The 21,080-nt window shown below is 40.5% G+C and overlaps 1 protein-coding gene across 2 annotated transcripts in view; it reads right to left on the bottom strand.

Annotated features, from left to right (window-relative positions):
- Window positions 1–20,263, bottom strand: part of ST8SIA4 (ST8 alpha-N-acetyl-neuraminide alpha-2,8-sialyltransferase 4) — a 53,924-nt gene extending 33,661 nt beyond the window's left edge. Inside the window, exons 1-3 of one of the 2 annotated variants that reach the window (XM_082075644.1) lie at window positions 19,619–20,263; window positions 13,176–13,307; window positions 2,609–2,866 (exon numbers count right to left, since the gene is read on the bottom strand). In XM_082075644.1, coding sequence (XP_081931770.1) covers window positions 2,609–2,866; window positions 13,176–13,307; window positions 19,619–19,731 — 503 coding nt within the window. In that variant the 5' untranslated portion in view covers window positions 19,732–20,263. The remainder of the gene's footprint in view (window positions 1–2,608; window positions 2,867–13,175; window positions 13,308–19,618) is intronic. The other variant, XM_082075643.1, reaches the window with a different exon arrangement.
- Between the last annotated feature and the right edge of the window lie 817 nt (window positions 20,264–21,080).

Genomic DNA, 21,080 nt, shown 5'->3' on the forward strand with positions numbered 1-21,080 from the left:
TTGTATTGTTTTACTTGTTAAATTTGCTGACAGAATTATATCTTGGCTTGTAGGCATGCTTATTATTTGACTCTAGCTTAGATGCCTATTTTTAAACATTTTTCATAATAGAAGTATTCTAATTATCTGCTGTTTCTATTGGTTCAATGGTCTATGACAGGCATTGTTATATAGAAGCTACTGAATATGCTGGAATATCTCAAAGGAAGATGGACTGTTGTTAGTCACTTTGGATGACTTTCAAACACATTGACAAATACGATCAACCTTAAAATAACTAAAGTGCTAGGTAGTGACATTCTTTTTTACCCTTAATAAAGTATATGTTCTGTTATTACTAACATCTTCATACCACCTTCACAGGTCCATTAAAATTCAGTATATTGAGTTTATTGTACTATAAGACAAATACTACTGGATGTCTGTTGTGCCCTTTTCACTTTCATAGACCTTCACTATCAGTTTTATCATTAAATGAATGGTATTTTTGGTGTTAGATCTAACTTTAGAACTGCTGCTCTAAGTAACAACTCTCTCAACAACACACACTTTTATTTCAGATGTCAAAAAGAACATACAGTACTATCAAAATCAACTGGAAAATACATTTAAACAAAACAGCATGACATACTTGTCATAGCATGTAGGCATAACACTCAGCATCAGGATGTTCTACAAAAACATTGTTCATCAGCCTATACACACAGCTGCCTACAGTACAAACAGTAACTGCTTTTCAGAACTCCATCAGGTGGTGAGTAGAATGAGTGCATTTTACTTCCACAGAAATCAGCTGAAAGTAAAGGCAGTAACAGAATATCATGGTACATTTTAACACCAGAATCCTAATAGCAATGGAGGTCAGTGGTTACCAAGTATGCCAGTACCATTAGATCATGTGATTACATATCACGTCGCATACAATTTTTTTTTAATGGAAGAAGAGCAATGTAGAAAACTATAACTCTGAGGAATGGTTTGCCTTTAACTTGAAATACAAATGAATTAATTGCTATTTACTTAAAACAGGTGTTATGTACCTATGCACCCATCCACACATACAAAAATAAATATCATATAGTTTAACCTCTGAGATAATCTGTCAACTTCTAAAATGTTTTAACTTTGATTTGTAAACCCAAAAGTTTCACTATATTAAAACTCTCTGTAGGCTGCAGGGTATAAGTATTCTATTCCCAGAACCTTATAAGGATTATTATCTGCAATATCATCAGACTAACTAGTTGATATACTGATCACTTCACTAGTCATAAGCCATATGAGAGATGTTTGTCCAGTCTAAATAACTGATTAGCAACATAAACTTCCTGATGCTCTCATTAAGCTTCACCATTTTTCTTTTATTCATACACAAATCTTTAAGAATATTATCTTTACTCCACATGGGTTGAATTAGTTAAAATCTCCTAGCACCTGGTTTCATGGCTAGTTGAAACATGGGGAAGAGCATGATTTAAGTAAAAGTATGTACCTTGCTTCCTGAAAGAAAATTTTCATCTAGAAAACCTATTATCTAAATTTTTCTGTAGTCCTGTTAAATGAATCAGATCTAATCACTGAGAGAGCACAAAAGCATGCTATATGCTAAATGTAGTTTAAAAATGCGGTATTTATTTTTAGATTCCTTCTGCGATAAGGATGTATATTTGAAATACTACTGGTACTAGCAAAACAAATACGGAAAATGAAAGAGTGGTGTTTTATTGTTTCAGTTGCCACTTGCTAATACACCTTTCAAATAAAATAGAACTTTCATGCATATATCCTGTTTTGATTTATGTACTGAAAAAATATATTTTTTATGTTCCATAGCCCTTTTTTTTTTGCTACCACCTTTCTTCAAAGTGAGAAAAGGCAAATAACTAGCAATGACAACTCATTCTATTTTGTTTTCTGTCACTGCCTGTCTGTTTTCTGCCCTTTCACCTTTCTCAAACCAAAACAATTGAATCTTCTGCTTCAAAAGCAAGAGGACCTATTTGTTGCTCAGCCTTCTCAATATAACGTCTGGCTATCAAATGAAGTCAGATATTGATCTTTATTTCCTATCAATATGTAAAGTCGAAAGGTATTCTATTGTGCATACTTGAAGACTGAACAAAAAGTGAAGCATATCAACATTTTTGCCCAAACTGCAGAGATGTAATTTAATGGCAGCCATCTGGTTCAATAGCATTACATCACACTGAAATTCTATCCCATGTTGCAGGTAAGTAACGTAGTAATTTACAACTGCACATCTTCATTGGCCAAGAGCTAAGAAAGAATATTTTTGAAAGATAAAACATTTAGCATTTATTCTACCAAGGACTACATAATATTTGTTTTGCCTGGAATAAAAACAAACAGCAAAAACAGGTAGCGTAAACCTCTCTCCTCTGGCCCTTTTTTATTTTCACTGTAAAAGTAATCCTCTTGTCAATAATATGGGCATGTATTTAAATTTGGGGAATCACACAGTGAAAGATACTGTTTCAGATTAATTTCAGATAATGCCTGAAATTTGTATCTCAGATTAAAACACTTCTCCCAGCTTTTGTCCAAGAAATATAGCAGGCTGTAACTTTAATAGCAGATGAAAACTTACCTTATAACAAAGTCATGGCTATCAATGTCTTTTCCACATCCACTGTCCAGAAGGATGCCAGAATTCCCAACAACTGCACAGTTTTTAAATCGACGATTTTTCATTGGGGAAACTTCAGGGAGAAGGCTGTGCAAATCCTGAGAAATGTTTAGGGTGCGACGTCTGTCCAGTACATAATGGATTACATCTCCTGGCTTGAAGCTACTTTTCACCACTGAGACATCTCTTTCAGCATCCAAAAATCGAAGAATGTTCTTTCTGGGTTGAGAGGAAAATGCACAGATAAAACCCAACACTCAACTGCTTGCATAGAGTTTATCCAATAGTAATACAGTCTGTACAGACCATACAACATAAAGCAGAGGGTAGACAGTGTCAGACAGACTAAGGCCATTTCCCATGCTCTAGGATGGAGTTAGAGCAAAGCTATTAAGACAGAGTTCAAATCTTGGTTACAATATTAAATGTAAATACTACAGCAATAAAGCTTAATTACTTCCTATGAACAAGGGCTCTGAGAGACCAAGGGAAACTAGAAGGAATACTATTTTTGAGTATTTTACAAAACTTTGGAATAAACACATATTTGAAAAATAATGAGCACAGTTTGTTTTCATAGCAACATAGTTTAATATATGAGGTATTTATGATTTAGAAAATAAATGCCCTACTACAATCTCATCTCTCACAAATCAGCTTGGTTCAGGAATGGCCATGTTTTCTTACAGGTTCTTACTTCAGCATAATAATAACATACTCAGTTTAGCATCAACTTGCTCATAATTAACTTGAAATAAGAACAGTCTTTCGTGCCACTTTAAACAAAAACAGCTTTTAAACACTGCAAATTAAATTACTGAAGCTCAGGGTCCACTCAAGCTGTGATCTGAACTCATAGAAACACTTAAAAACTCTATCATGTTTTAAATCAGGTGTGTCCAATCCTTTATTTTGCCCCTCTGAAAATTAAAACTGTTAGCCAGGTTCAGATACACATGATAAGACATGAGAGTTTAACAAGCTACCATGCCTTGAGTGAACTAGGGCAATTAAACAGTTGTATACTCCAAGTCCACAGCAAGTAACAGGTGAAGAATGTGCGCTTAAATGCCAGTTGAAGAAGTCATGGTTATTGTATCTGCTTATGAGGGTGAGGGCTGGGGTCTAAAAACAGACACACTTTCAATACACAAGTTCAAAAAAAGATACTTTGAATGACTGCAGTTTTCACTACACACTTATCCTTGGTATAAATAGCTGGGAGAGATTCCAGAACAGAGCTGCAGGAGCCACGCAAAGCCTTACAAGCTTGTGTCTGTCCCTGCCCTGCAAAGCACGTACGTTTGTGAAGAGGTATAAAGACCGCATCTGAACTTAAGCACACCCTGAAGTACAACACACTTAACGAACACCCGGGGAGTGCTGAGCTGGACAGAGTATTTACATGTTAACTCAAACAGAAACATTTGCCTCTGCAACTCTAAAAAGACAAGAAAAAAACCTTCAGGTAAGGTGCAATTTAAAAAAGAATAGACATTTTGTTGAGTAAGAGAATGCTATTTTTACATAGTAAGCTTTTAGAGCAGAACTTCCTTAGAGCAGATCAAAACAGGAAAAGGTAACTTCAGATGCCACTCCAGTAGTTGCAACACGCACTGCGAGGCATAAAGGAGAAATAATCCCTTGCAAGTGAAAATGGATGAACTACAAGAACACCATGCTTATCAGCCAGCTTGTGTCACTTCCTCAAGAGGGAAGAATATGTCTGAACCAGTGACACAAAATACTTATCCTGGAACTGACCTTAAAAGTGTTTCCTCTCATCTCTTAAACTAGGACAAAAAGAAAAAAGCAAACAAAACAAAACTAAAAGGGAATAAAATCTTGGGCTGTTTGTTACAGCTGTCATGTGTGAATGAAACAATACCAGAGCAAAGGCAGCTTGTGCTGAGGCATATGAGGGATTCAGTATAATGGAGCAGGACAAAAAATGTAAAAATTCTGAGTGTCTAAAGCTTTTGGTAAGGGCAGGCAAGGAACTTTTGCAAAAGAAACGATGAAGTTTTGCAAACAGTACCAAAAAAAAAAAAAAGCACATTGATTTCCATTATTAATTCAGTTACTTACAGTCAAAGATTATCTATCTGTCTATCTATCAGAAGTCTTCCAAAGGTTTTCAAGGGGACCTGAATTAGAGTCAGATAATCAACCACTTATTTAACAGAGCTGAAATTTCAAAATGTCTATGGAATTTATTTTTCAATAAAATTTTGAGATGGGCAAGTCACTGAATCCTAATGTCTTCTCACACATTTAAAAACGTCTTCTTATCTGAAGTTGTCAGTAGCATATTCATTAAAATATATGCACACATATTACAGTACATATAAGAAACCTTGTATAAGAGATGTGTAATAATGCTAAGATTTAAATATTTAAATTGATTCATCTCACTGTACCCAGATATCTTTTAATACTGAAAGAAATATGATTAAGAATGGCTCATGCTACTCTTTTAAGTTCCTCTGTGCTACTGACTCATCTGCACCATGTGGATAGTACTACTTCCCATTTTCATGTAACTGCTAAGAGAAAAAAAAATACTAAGGAGTATGACAAAAACTGAAAGTACAAACATGAGTGTCTAAGTCAGTCTTGATGCTACTTGATAAGAAGAACTTGTTTAAACATCTGTTCTGCCCCACAAAGAGCACTGAAAATAGCACAAGGTTATATTGATTAAACAAATGTAAAAACAATTTTAAATACGTGTTAATCCACATCCAGCTGCTTATAAAATTCAAAAGTAAAGTCAATTAGATGAAAGAAAAACCAGCACGAATTTTAGTAAAGCTTGAAGCAAATGTGTTCTGCAACCTTAGGCTAAAAAGTGTAAAGAAACTGTTTTATTTGAAGTCATCTTCAAGTTTTGAAGAATAAAACTGTATGTGGAGTGTGGCCTGAGCCCTTTGCGGTCAGGTGATGCAGACGTGGCTCACCCTTATCTGAAGCCAAGCAGCTGTTTGTAACATGTTCACATGATTCAAGGAAACATAATGTCACAATCTGTGGTTGTCCTAGGGTATTTTTTTGATAGCCAGAAACAGATGTTCCTAGTATTTAAATACCAACTACAACTATTCCAGAGAAATATATAAAAATTATATTTATATATAAAGAATATAAATATAAAAATATAATTTATAAGTATATATTTGTTTGGTGCAAAAGTAATTGTGGTTTTGGACTGTGAATTTTAAATCGTTATAAATAGGCTCAAACACATCTTTATTAATCAAAACAAGAACCATCACAATAAACACATTTGGTCAATGAGAAATAAGTTTGTTTATTCCTGTAGCCTAAAAATCTCTGCTTTGGGATTCAACGAACTCTTGGAAAGCGTTTTCTGCATCCTGTTGGTTGTGGAAGCGTTTTCCCTGCAAAAAGTCATCAAGATGCCTGAAAAAGTGGTGGTTGGTTGGTGAGAGGTCAGGTGATATGGCGGATGACGCAAAACTTTGTAGCCCAATCGTTCAACTTTTGAAGTGCTGGTTGTGCAACGTGCAGTCGGGCGTTGTCGTGGAGAAGAACTGGGCCATTTCTGTTGACCAATGCCGACTGCAGGCGTTGCAGTTTTCAGCATATCTCATCAATTTGCTGAGCATCCTTCTCAGATAGAATTCAAGATTCAGAAAGCTGTAGAGAATCAGACCAGCAGCAGACCACCAAACAGTGACCGTGGCCTGATTTTAATTCAAGTTTGGCTTTGGGAGGTGCTTTGGAGGTTCTTCTTGGCCCAACTACTAAGCTGGCCATCGCCGGTTGTCGTATAAAATCCACTTCTCATCACACGTCACAATCTGATCGAAGAAGGGTTCATTGTCGTTGCACAGAAGAAGAGGACATGACACTTCAAAACAACGATTTTTTTTTTTTTTTTTTTGGGTCAGCTTATGAGGCACCTGCTTATCAAGCTTTTTCAACTTTCCAATTTGCTTCAAATTCTGAATGACCATAGAATGGTCAATGTTGAGTTCTTCGGCAACTTCGTGTGTAGTTGTAAGAGGATCAGCTTCTATGATTGCTCTCAAATGGTCATTGTCAACTTCGGATGGCCAGATACTACACTCCTCATCCTCAAGACTCTTGTCTGCTTTGTGAAACTTCTTGAACCACCACTGCACTCTACGTTCGTTTGCAGTTCCCGGGCCAAATGTGTTGTTGATGTTGTGAGTTGTCTCCACTGCTTCACGACTCATTTTGAACTTGAATAAGAAAACTGCTCAAATTTGCTTTTTGTCTAACATCATTTCCATAGTCTAAACCAAATCTAAAATAAACAGCAAGTAGTAAGTCAGCAGCAAAAAAATATAAAGCAAGAAAAGCGAATTAAAATAATGTATAACGTAACCACATTTATTTAAGAATGTATTCCAATATCAAACCGCAAATTTCAGCAATGCAAAAACCGCAATTCCTTTTGCACCAACCTAAGATTACTCTGGGGCAACATGGTCACATTTTTCTATTTCTGTGCACTTTACTGGCTTTATTTTGTACTGTAGTCTTAGTACTACACAACTAATATTTAATGGCAAACTCTCCCTCCCCTTCTTCAGAATTGTGTGGATTAAGGAAAGAAAATACATTGCTTATACTTTTGACTTTTAAGATTACAAATAAATTTATATTTTTAGACAACTGAAATTATCTCCAACACTTTTCCTGGGAAAATAATTCCTTTCAAGCAAGGCAGAAATCCTCACTGCTGGGGCATTTGGTCTTGTCTGGACCGCAACCATGAGGGGAAGCCCCTTAAGTGCATTGTCAGTGTCCAGGATGCTGGGCAAGCTCATCGGCAACCACATTATGGAAAGAGAGATCAACTAAGTGATTACCTAGTCCATGCTCTCCTCTCACTGAAGAGTGCTTTTATTTACATCATCCCCTGCCATGTTTGTCTAATACACTTCTCACAACCTCCCATGCTGAGGACTCTGCCAACTCCCCACGAAGTCTACATCAGTGCTTCCCTAGCCTTATCAGCAGAACAACATTCCTTGAGCTAGCTCGGATCATTCCCACAACAACTGAAGCCTGTTCTTGCTCCTCATACCTTGCCTGTGGAAGACAGACTATTCCATAGTCTTGGCAATAATCTTCCTTTACGTGAGGCTAAGAAGCTGTCCAACTTTTAAAAAAACTTTTACTTTTGAATTGGACAGATCATGTGTTATGTATCTCTGACCCCTCTTGTTGCTTTCCTGCAGGCTTTCTCTGATTGATTCACACAGGTCTTCAAACAACTTCATTTTCTAACCCTAGCAAGTCCTGATGCTGCTTCCCACTCCCCAGCTGGAAGGCAGAAGGTGGTCTCAGCTTTTGAAATCACCAAGGACTATGACCTAAGTAAAGCATACATTTTGCCAGTTGAACTAGTTTAATTAAAAAAACAAACAAACAAAAAAACAAAACAAACAAAAAAACAAAACAAGGATGAACTGTGTGACAACACAAGGTCACAGCCTGCCCTTCTAGATGGCTACACCTACAGCTCCTGTTGGCCTCCTGAGAAGGCAGTGGAGACTGTGAGTGTTCACACCCATACTGGGTTTGGCTTCAGTCTGAATGAAAGGGAGTTTTAAGAAAACATCTTCGAGGAAAGCAGCATTTAAAATCACAGAATCACACAGTAGTTTGGGTTGGAAGGGGATTCTAAAGGTTATCTAGTCCAACTCACAATTTGGATTTGTTAAAAACATGCCTAGCTGCAACTAACCATGGAAAGGTTCTTGGCATTGCCAAGTCCATGCAAGACCACACAACCAGAAACACTGTAGTAGGGGAAGTTGCTGTCTGGTTCTGCCTCCATTCTAGCCCTCCTTGTGCCTTTCAGGGCACCCTACTGTCCCTTGACTGAAAAGGTCACTTCAGTAGCTGAAGCACGTACCAATTGGGCACAAATCTTCAGTGAGCATGCAAAAGGAAAAGGGGGCTCTTAAATAAAGTGTGACCCAACTACTGCTTGCCATATGAAGGCCAGTCATATGTCTGCTTTTCATTAAGTTAAGCAAGTTAGTGTCAAAAAAAGGAGTTAACCACCCCAGCCAACAATAAACACTGACCTTTCAGCTGAGGCAAGGGTCTAAGGAGGCGAAAAACACTTAAGGTTTATTATTACTTATTATGATTATATCATGACTAGAGAGCCCCAGTTTACATGTCTTAGAGACATGGAAGATCTGAAATAAACAGTGCAATTGGCCCTGAAATGTTGCTCCAAAAGCTTCAGAGCAATTGTACCGCTCCATTGTCAGCTCAGTATTTACTGCTTCCACTTCAAGGACTTGTCATAGCTGTTTCATATCAACTTGAAAGATAAACAACGATAATAATCTGAACTCTTCTAAGAGGGAAATTGCACTTTTTTTTTTTTTTTTCCGTGATGCTGTTAACATCTTACAGGCTCTCACACTATTCTGACAGGAAATTTCCACTCATCAAGTTCTCTGTTACATTGCAGAGATATTTACATTCTTTACTTTTTTATTTGTTTGTTTTCATCTTGACTTCCTGCAATTCAAAACCTTCATCTGCTCCTTACAACACAAATGCCCTTGTTTAATCAAAAACAAGCAAAAAAGACACCAGACTTTAGTTCATTTCACATGGGTCACAGATGTGCTGGCATCAATCCTGTGTAGAAGGTTTTCCCAGATAGTTTTGTACCATCTTAGTCACATCTCTCCTTCCTGCAAGTATGGCCTTCAATAAAACTGAAATTTTGTAGTTTCCATAACTGGAAAACCTTTATATTGCTACAGAGAGTAGAAAGGACTTCTGACACAAAAGCTTGCAGATGGTAGATTCTCTCTCTTCTTCATGACTGAAATAATTCAGACAGAAGGGGAACCAAGCAAGCAGTCTTCTTCCATTAGGCACACGAATTACCAATTATTCTTCAAATACATTGTCAGCAATCAGAAGGTAATATCAAGCTGGAAGAATTATTCTCCCACCAGACCAAATGTGATTGGCAAGGCACTATATTTGCTACAGTTTCAAGTAATTAAAAATATGCATAATTTCCACCTAGTCTAGGTCTTTCTTCTAATGCCTACCTGACAGCTCCCAAGAGAGCTGCTACACTCCCCTGACTGCTTCTTCTGGCTGCAAAGTCCCAGAGAGCACCTTGTGACACCAGAAAGCTAGTGGAAGCTTTTCATCCTCCCTTGGGGTCTTGATAAAGGAGCTTTTTCACTCATTGACTCCTATCTGAGCCTGGCCTTACCAAGAATTCATAGGACCTTTGAGGCTGATAGACTTGTCACTAACCTGAGCCAGAGACGATTGATGTCCATGGTCAACAAAGTAAATAACAAAGCATAATATTACAGCTGTCAGCCACCTAGGTCCAGACATAATATTGATCAACAGCCCCCACACAAAGTAAAACTCACTATCAAATATTTTCTAGGTTTTAAAACCACTAAAGTGGGTGTTAAGCTGAGATAAGACACAAAAGTAGCTGCCGTTCACGGATGTTTAATGTATTAGGAAATGTCTTTAGGCTGTACACTAATGGTTTCACAAATTATTTCTCCACTGCTAAGAACTGCTAACTGTTTATACATTATTCAACAGGCGCTAGCTTTTTTGTTATTTCTCTCTTACCATTACTTGCTATGGTCAACCTCACATGAGACCACCACCACTGTTCATATTAATAGTTGCAATATTAGAGTATGAATCATCTTTATGGTCTACACGACACATGTAATGTACTTTGGAGGGCTGAACAGTTAGTTTAGCCATGAGAACACCCTGTAAGATTGCTAGACACATTTTAATCTAGTCCTGATAGGTCTTTAAGTGTAAAAACATTTACGGCTAAGATGTTTCTTACTGCTGTGACAGGAAACAAAGATGTACAGCAACCTGCCTGTAAAAGTGAAAGAAGAATGTACATTGTTTAGTCAGCATTGGAATGGAACTCATATCACAAGTGGCTACATGTGGCTTCATCAGGGAAAAGCATGTCAAACTTCCCTCCCTCACCACTGAGTACTGTAATTGAATACAATATGCAGGTTAGCAGAAGATTTCTTAAAATAATATGACTGGCTGTTAGCACTGATTCCTTTCATATAATAGTTTATATCAAATTTTAGCCCTAAGTCACATTAATCTAAAACCTTTTACTGGTTCAGTGAAAACACCTGCTTACTGTGATGGTGTTCATGATGACGGTAGCTATTATATTTAATCTCAAAACAAGACTAGCAATGTGGACATCTAAATAATGTCAGCTGTCCACTGTACAGAAAATCTTTACGCTGATTAAGTGGAACCTTTACTGTTTAAACCAGTGCACAAGATATGTGTTTTTCTTCACTGTACTACTGAGACAAAAAACATCCTTCACTGCACGATTTTTAAAAACTACCACATAATCACATCATGATTCTTCTTAAGAGCACATTAGTAGTTTCTAAAATTTCTAAAAATTTCTAAAATTTCTAAACTTTCCCCCCACCAGCCAAGAGTAAGGAAAAATCTGATTTTGAAACTCATTATTTTAGTAGACTGAGATGATACACATGTAGTAACAGGCTTAAAAAAAACCCTAAAGCATTCTCTACTGTTTTACCTCTTAATCAGAACGATGCATTTTGCTTTTGAAACAGGTAAAAAAATGAGCATAAGCCAAGCTTCATTTTCTCTCTTAATATTAATCAAAAAGTTATTGTAATATTTTTTACTTGTTTGTTCTTTGGCTTGAGCAACAAGGGGTATTGGTTTAAAATGTTTCTGAAATACAACACCTAATTTTTCAAAAAAAATTACTCAAAAGAGCTATCATCTGTCTCTACTTATAGTCACTCAATTACTTCCAAATCAGTTTACTTTACAGGTAAAACAATGTGCTACTTCCTCCTAATTGTTAGAACCATAGCCTATGATTTGAAATTTCAACAGTATTCTTCTGAAGTCACTCAATATTTCTCCAACTTAAATTGTCAGTTATATGCATAATACCGTTACTGATATAAAAAAATCTCCTTATGTTTGGCAGACTAGATTGGAACATAACTTAGCCTTTACGGAACAACTAGTCAAACAGGCTACATCTGAACACATGGTCCTGGAAGAAACTCCATTCCTAAGCTGACCTCAGCTGCATTTTAGGGTGACCACCAGGTCTTTACCTGTAGGAAACTCAGGTGCCTGGGGAGCAGCTGAGTGACTGAGGGTCCCTCGGTCTAGGCAGTCAGGTTGTGGGGACTCCACAGAGCGGCTGCCAGGCAGCTGAGGAGCAGCAGCAGGCTCCAGAGTATTAATTTGCTGCCTACCCAAATCCTGCCAGTCTTTCCAACCCTGACGCTGTTCCTTGGCTTTCACAGTAAGGATGCACTACGTCCACCACAGTTCAACACTTCCAGAACATCAGTCCTTTACTACAACTTCATATATTTCTGAGCTACTCATATCTTCTGCATGTTTTAGAATTCAGAACATAAAATAGCAGTCATTAAAAAAATGCCCTAAGTTCCTCATTCAGAGAAGCCATGCTTTCATACATTGCCTGCTTAAGATTTCGTAAGCTGTCCTTTAAGAAAAAAAAAAAAGGAAGAAAGGGAAACAACATAGAAACCACATTATAAACAGATCAAATTCCTATTCAACAACTTCATATTCAGAAAATCAAGTCTACCTTGCTATGTGATTGCTGCTAAATATAGTTATTTTCTATCATTATTCACAGAATGCAACATTTCTAGCCCTCCACACTCTCAAACCATTCTCCATACACTTCTCTCACTGGCCACCTTCTTGATAAAGACAGGGAAGATACGATGACAATACAACACACTATGAGGTTTCTGCTTTCTCTTCTCTCAGACCCCAAGGTGAGTAGACCCACTGTAACTACTACCAGGCATCGGAACTGTCACTCACTTTAACTGTGCTAGTGTATTTTGCCCCTCAGCAACAGCCTAAGGCTCTTTTGGTCTCTCTAAGTTCAGGAAAGAAAACTGCATAAGATATGGCTGTTTTCAACATCTGACCTTGTGACATGAACCAGCTGGATTCACAGCACCTGACATCCTAGCTCTTGATTCCTATATTTAAGTTGTCTGTCTAAGCTTCGTTTGTAGTTAAGAGAGAAAAACTGGTATCTTCAGCATATTTCCATGTGTTCTATTTCAGACCTTTCGGATGAGAGGAAATAAGGTCCTAAAAGTGCCCATTTCTCACCACCAACTGCAAGAGAGTTCTAGACAACCAACTCATTTGTGGACATGCATTATGTAGATACTGACTGCATGGGTCTGATTGACCAGATGAAAACATTTTATTTATTCTTATGAAAGATGACTTGACATTGGAGTCTGATGTAAATTAGTTGCATTTAACACTGAACTCTAAATATGTACAGTTATAAAACATCCACCTACAACCATAAATCAAATTATTGTCTTCCAGACCAGAAAAATTACAGACAACATGAAAAGAATTATAGGTAATACAAAATTGATTGTTTTTTATTTAAGACACTCACCTTATTTCCAGTACCAAAGAAGAATTGATTTTCCAGCCTCGTACAGCATGCTGGAAGATTGAGGAGTCACCCTTTCGAATTATCTTATCAGAGCTATTGATCATTGATCTGCTCAAACTCAGTTCACCATCTCTGCAATGCAACACAGAAAAGACATGATTACATCAAAGCTAACTCTACTTTTAAGTAATTTGCGTCACGCGCACCGGTGATATTTCCTTTTTTTCACAACAACAACAAAAAAAAGCAATTATCTGCCAAATCAAATAAACTGTACCTGTGAGAAATCTACGGGCCACCTACATCTAATGCTTGAATATGCCATTTAAGATCATAAGTATGCTTATATCTGTAATGAAATGGACATAACAAAAATTATAATGAACTCCAAATTGTGAACTTGGATCAAACTTCAGTGTTTGTGAGGCAGATTCTGCATTTCTGTGTTCCAAATTTCCAATACTAGACTAAGAATTAAGTGTTAACTTTCAATCCTTCCTCTAGCAATTGCTCATATTCTACAGTAATGGCCTAATAGATTCCCTTTGGCTTCTATTGATACTAAAAGACTTTCATGCATGGCATTTTGGAGTTTAACAGCATACAAAACACAAAATTTCCTTGAGACTTCCTGAAACCTTTGTATGCGTACATCCAAACAACCTCAATTGTCTTATCCTGGCCCTTAGTAAGAGTTACAGCAACATCACTGCTGTATATATATATATATGTGGTATCGGTATTTGGTAAATTATATAGCAGACTAAACTCAAACTAACCTGCAATGGGACATTAAATAAGCCAAATAAAAGAAACAGGTAACATGTAGTGATGTGGAAAAAGTGCTACGATTGCAAAAAACCCTGTAACTAATAAACTAGTATTGTACACTTCATCAAAAACAACACAGCATTAGTAGCAATGCTCTCTCTCCCTCATCCCCTCTGTGCCAACATACTGCAGCACTGATATTGCACAGTCATAGGTAAGACCAACACCTATCAAAAAACCTAAAACTTTAAGGAATCATGTAGGCACAAGACCTGTATGCAAATTAACAAAATCATGCTAACTTCAGGGCATAGGATGCTGCAGAAGTCCCTACATTCAATAACCAGAATGTAAATAATACTTCTTCCTATTTTAAAATAGGCACTTTGTTCTACCGTTAAAACAAATGTGTTCACTTACATGCTCACCTCTTTTTTAGTTGAATTGCTTTACTTTATTTTCACTTAAAGTAATATTAAATAAACTAGCACCTAAGACGCTAAATTTACTCCAGAAATTTCTTAATTGTGTAAAGAACTGTGAAATAAATTTGTGCTACTTTGTATCTTCTACAATCACTGCAAATCCCCTCTGAGATAAATGAAACAGCTACCACAGCAATTTGTGGGTGACAGTGTCAACCTTCACTCTAAATTACCTTGCTTTGGTGACCCATCAGACCAATAATAAGATCTCTTCTCCTGAAGACACTTACTTAAATATAAAAAACTATATTCAAGCATATAATATAACAGAAGACAAACTGTTTAAGAAACACTGCATTCCACATAATACTCATGTTTCATTACTTGATCTGTAAAGGGTCATTACTATCCAGTTAAAGAAGGGCATGCTTTCACAATTATTTTCCTAGCAAACTTTACTATGAGAACACAGCTGACTTTAGGTTTATCACATACTTTGGAATTGCACATACACATTTTGGAACATCTGGGACTTAACCTGAGGGTGCCACTTATAAACATAAAATAGGCCACCTTGTGCATGAAGAGTTCTACATTACTGGTACTTCTGGGAAGTAAAACATCGCATGGAAAAATGATTCTGTCTTCCCATGTGGCCAGTCAAAAATAACCAAATGGCATGAGCCCTTCCTTTAGGAGAGAGGCAAGTGTAACGTCAACGGTGGCATCAGACACTAGTAGTACACTCAGGATTTTCTTTCCTGCTTCATACAAGAATGGACGGGATAACAGGCTGGGAAAAGAAACTGTATTCCAATACCCTTAACCAAAGTGAGTAGCACCATATTGCACAATAATTTTCACTGACAGCAAGGAAATAGAGATATCACTTAAAGACCTGGCAGAAGTACCTTACACCTATATTTTAAAGTGTTAAGGACATACATACTTATGACTAAATACACAGTTTCTTTCACAGAATCACAGAGTCACAGAATGTTAGGGATTGGAAGCAACCTCGAAAGATCATCTAGTCCAATCCCCCTGCCGGAGCAGGAACACCTAGATGAGGTTACACAGGAAGGCATCCAAGCAGGTCTTGAATGCTTCCAGAGTAGGAGACTCCATAACATCCCTGGGCAGCCTGTTCCAGTGTTCTGTCACCCCCACTGAGAAGAAGTTTCTTCTCAAATTTAAGTGGAACCTTTTGTGTTCCAGTTTGTACCCACTGCCCCTTGTCCTATCACTGGTTGTCACCGAGAAGAGCCTGGCTTCATCCTCGTGATGCTCACCCTTTACATATTCATAAACATTAATGAGGTCACCCCTCAGTCTCCTCCAAGCTAAAGAGACCCAGCTCCCTCAGTCTTTCCTCATAAAGGAGATGCTCCACTCCCTTAATCATCTTTGTTGCCCTACGCTGGACTCTCTCCAGCAGTTCCCTGTCCTTCTTGAACTGAGGGGCCCAGAAATGGACACAATATTCCAGATGTGGTCTCACCAGGGCAGAGTAGAGGGGAAGGTAAACCTCTCTCGACCTACTAACCACCCTCCTAATATACCCTAGGATGCCTTTGGCCTTCCTGGCCAAAGGGGCACAGTGCTGGCTCATGGTCATCCTGCTGTCCACCAGGACCCCCAGGTCCCTTTCCCCTACACTGCTCTCTAACAGGTCATTCCCCAACTTATACTCGAACCTGGGATTGTTCCTAGCAGATGTAAGACTCTACACCTTCCCTTGTTATATTTAATTAAATTTTTCCCTACCCAACTCTCCAGCCTGTCCAGGTCTCTCTGGATGGCAGCACAGCCTTCTGGCGTATCAGCCACTCCTCCCAGCTTCGTGTCATCAGCAAACTTGCTGATAGTACACTCTACTCCCTCATCCAAATAATTGATGAATATATTGAATAATATAGGCCCCAGTACTGACCCTTGAGGCACTCCACTAGATACAGGCCTCCAACTAGACTCTGTCCCATTGACCACGACTCTCTGTCTTCTTCCCTTCAGCCAGTTCGCAGTCCAACTCACTACCCAATCATCCAGACCACATTCCCTCAATTTAGCTGTGAGGATGCTGTGAGAGACTGTGTCAAATGCCTTACTCAAGTCAAGGTAGACTACGTCCACCACTCTGCCATCATCCATTCATCTTGTTATGTCCTCATAAAAGTCAATGAGGTTGGTCAAGCACGACTTCCCTTTGGTGAAGCCATGCTGACTGACCCTAATGACCCTCTTATTCCTGATATGCTTTGAGATGGCACTAAGGGTAAGTCTTTCCATCAGTTTCCCAGGGACGGAGGTGAGGCTGACTGGCCTGTAGTTATCCGGGTCCTCCTTCTTGCCCTTTTTGAAGACTGGAGTGACATTTCATATTAAATCATCTGTTCATTTTAGTAGCTTTTAAATCATGTCAATGTATTATAAGCTGGAGGGCGCTATTTTTGCAAATATATATGAATTCTATCTAATGACTAATTTCTGAATCATTTTAGCAGCTATCTCTAGTCTGACAGGAAGGAGTACATATTAAATTGGTGCAAAAGGAATTGTGGTTTTTGCATTGTTGAAATTTGCTGTTTGATATTGGAACACATTCTTAAACACATGTGCTTTTCTTCATTATTTTTTTCTACTGACTTACTACTTGCTGTTTATTTTAGATTTGGTTTAGACTATGGAAATGATATTAGACAAAAAGCAAATTTGAGCAGTTTTCTTATTCAAGTTCAAAATGAGTCGTGAAGCAGTAGAGACAACTCACAACATCAACAACACATTTGGCCCGGGAACTGCAAACGAATGTAGAGTGCAGTGGTGGTTCAAGAAGTTTCACAAAGCAGACAAGAGCCTTGAGGATGAGGAGTGTAGTATCTGGCCATCCGAAGTTGACAATGACCATTTGAGAGCAATCATAGAAGCTGATCCTCTTACAACTACACGCGTAGTTGCTGAAGAACTCAACATTGACCATTCTATGGTCATTCAGAATTTGAAGCAAATTGGAAAGTTGAAAAAGCTTGATAAGCAGGTGCCTCATAAGCTGACCAAAAAAAAAAAAAAAAAAAATCGTTGTTTTGAAGTGTCATGTCCTCTTCTTCTGTGCAACAACAATGAACCCTTCTTCGATCAGATTGTGACGTGTGATGAGAAGTGGGTTTTATACGACAACCGGCGATGGCCAGCTTAGTGGTTGGGCCAAGAAGAACCTCCAAAGCACCTCCCAAAGCCAAACTTGAACTAAAATCAGGCCACGGTCACTGTTTGGTGGTCTGCTGCTGGTCTGATTCACTACAGCTTTCTGAATCTTGAATTCTATCTGAGAAGGATGCTCAGCAAATTGATGAAATGCGCTGAAAACTGCAACGCCTGCAACGCTGGCATTGGTCAACAGAAATGGCCCAGTTCTTCTCCACGACAACGCCCAACTGCACGTTGCACAACCAGCACTTCAAAAGTTGAACGAATTGGGCTACAAAGTTTTGCCTCATCCGCCATATCACCTGACCTCTCACCAACCAACCACCACTTTTTCAGGCATCTTGATGACAGGGAAAACGCTTCCACAACCAGCAGGATGCAGAAAACGCTTTCCAAGAGTTCGTTGAATCCCAAAGCAGAGATTTTTAGGCTACAGGAATAAACAAACTTATTTCTCATTGACCAAATGTGTTTATTGTGATAGTTCTTGTTTTGATTAATAAAGATGTGTTTGAGCCTATTTATAACGATTTAAAATTCACAGTCCAAAACCACAACTACTTTTGCACCAACCTAACATTAAGAAACATGGTATCTTTAATGCTGCTGCTTCCTTACACATTCATTTTCACGTGTATTTTTGCATACATACAACCCCAAAATTTTAAACTTTTGTGCATCCCCTAAGTATTCAGATACCACAGCATCACAGCAGAAACAGGGCTTACATTCATGCTGAACAAGAGGGAAAGATACCAGCAAGTTATGAAAGACTTTCATACAAAGGGAAGCAAACATGGCATCATTAATCAGGCATATACACAGGTGAGGCCAACCTCGTGCTCCTGGGAGATGCCAGGGCCACAGCCACCCAGCTGTGCCCAGTGCATGCACCCAGCTCCCACACTGGCCTGCCTGGGCATGGGTCAGTTAAGAGGGATGCACTTTCTGGTTTAGACTCTGGGGACTGCGGGGGCGAAATGGGAACTAAGGCGGCTGCAATTGTCCCAGCTTCCCCCAGGCCAATACGGGAACTTTAAATCTCCGTATGCCTCCTCCTCAAATTAAGGCAAAAGCCAAAGGAAGAAAATCTGCCGTGAATGCATCCCTCTGCCCCCTAGTCAATTTGCACAGGAAAGTGTGAGCCCCTTCCCTGCCTTTGCTGATTTCACGGAGCCACCATGGAATTCCTCCCTGTGAAAACAAAAATTTATACATCTCAAAGGATAAATAAGCTTGGCTGAAACCACATCTTCACAGGTTAGCTGCAAGCTGCGAGAAAAATGAGGAATACAGGCATGCAAGTACACAAACCCAATGTGAGAGAATGAGAAAGCTGTGCTCACAGAAAAATGGCAAGGGAATTTCTCCTTTAATTTTCAAGCTCAGACTGGCAGAAGAGCGAAAATATGTAAGAGTGTCTCGGCGAGGGAGCAGAGTTTCCACTGGAGGAGCCTCACGAACCTTAGGGGTATGTCTCGCACACTCTCAGAGCAAGCCCGGGAGCACAGCTCACAGGCAAACTTGAAGGACAGAGACAGGAGCCAGCAGTAGCTGCCAGCGGCCGCCCAGCCCGGTACGGTCACCTCTGAAGGGCTCCCAAAGCAGCAAACGAGGCACAACGCACTCCGGCGGCCGCCACTACCACCTCCAGCTACGCCGGCCGTCAGGGAGCACCCGGCGCCCCCCATTACTGCGGCTGGGGGGGAGCAGCATCAGCTGCAACACTGACACCAGCCAAACTCCCGCCCGGGCCCCCAGTCCGCCAGCGCTGAGCTCCGCCAGCCAAACCCGATCGTAGCCTGTCCCGCAGCAGTACCCCTGCTCCACACACGCCCCCCCACCCAGCCCCACGCCCCCCTTCCCTGCGCAGACCAGCAAGGGTGCCAAGTTGCGGTGGCAACGCAGGGGAGCGGGTCACGGCCCAGGGTGTGCCAGGGGACCTGAAGACCCGGGTGGGGCCCTGGAGAAGACCTCAGACAGCCACATCGCCAGGACGTCCCCTCGGGGAGCCTTCCCGGCGTTGCGCCCCGCAATTACCCGACGAGCGGTGCCTCCTGGCGCTCCTCAGTCCGCGCTATTTCTTTCGTTTTATAGAAGATGAGGAGGAGACTTATCGTGCACGCAGTCCACCTCTTCCTGACTGAACGCATGTCTTCTGCGAAACGCAGTCCCCCTCCCCCTTTTCCTTTGTTTGTCAGGGGTGTGCGGAAAAGAACTCCACACGCGGCACAAATTGCCAAAAACACTGTAGATCTTTTTTCGAAATAGTTGAAGAAAAAAAACCCATAAAATCAGGAAGGCGCAGACGCTGGGGGACGTTTGGCGTTTAGTTTGTCTTTCACCCTGTCCCCGATAGCCAAGGACCAGGGCTCGCAGGCGGCGGCTCGCTCTCCTCGGCCAAGGAGATAAGTCCGTGGCGCCGCCGCTCCGCGCCCGCCGCGCCGAGCCGAGCCGAGCTCCTCCCGCCGCTGCTCCGCTGCGCCTCGGGCCCCGGCTCCGCTGCAGCCCTCTTAGACCGCGCCGGCCACGGCCCCGGGGCGCCGCTGGCACCTCCCTCCGCGCGGCGGGGCGGTGGCGGGCGGAGCGCTGCAAATGGGCGCCGTGTGGGGGCGGGCACCCGGCCTCGCGCCGCAGGTAGCGGCAGCGAGCGGCGGGAGACGCGGGTCCGGGCTGTGCGGAGTTGCGGACCGCGGTGCGGGAGGGCAGGGGCGGCACCCGCTGGGTAGAGGCTGGAGGTCCTCCCGCTCTGTAGCCCCGCTGTGTTTGTGGAGGGGTTGCCTTTTTCCCCTGAAGCACGTAGTGCCCTGTCGCCTGTTGGGTGTCAGAAAGTTTGAGTAAAGCACCGCCAGCTCAGTGCCACTAAGAAGACACGCTTCCTTTTTTTGAGAAGGATAAGGGTGGTTTTTGTTTCTGTTTTTTGTTTGTTTGTTTGTTTTGTTTTGTTTTGTTTTTTGTTCTCTCGCTTGACGGACGCTTGGAGCGTGAAAAGGGCATTGCAGGTTTATCCCAGCTTCGGGCTACGGCCTGGGCAGCTCCTCCGGCCCCGACACCATCGGGAGAATGCAAGGGGAGGGAGGGGCAGGGAAGTACTAGGGTCTCTGCACACCCGCGTCCGGAGGTTAACCCCGGAGTGTGGCCAAATCCACTGCCCAAGCCCCGCTCTTTTGTGCCCTGTTTCATCTATGCGGACTCAACATGGCCGTTATTTTTATACTTGTGCTAGGATGATTTCTCTGAAAAGCACAAAATAACTCCAAATCTCAAAAGAAAATTAAAAAAGCCCTTTCAAATGCATAATGCAACATGAAAAATAAATAATGAGCATCCACTTTTCTCAGTATTATTTTGTCCTCTCCAAAGTGACTGGGATTATTCTGTGTGACAGCCATCTGCACACAGCCATTAGGCTTACATTTATGGAACAGGCTTCAACACCAACACCACTCTTCTCCCATGGGGATCCAGGAAGGGTTTGTGACAAATCTGATGTGATTCCTCT

The sequence above is a fragment of the Streptopelia decaocto genome (assembly GCF_964273445.1).
Source record: "Streptopelia decaocto genome assembly, chromosome: Z".
NCBI classification, from domain to species: domain Eukaryota; kingdom Metazoa; phylum Chordata; class Aves; order Columbiformes; family Columbidae; genus Streptopelia; species Streptopelia decaocto.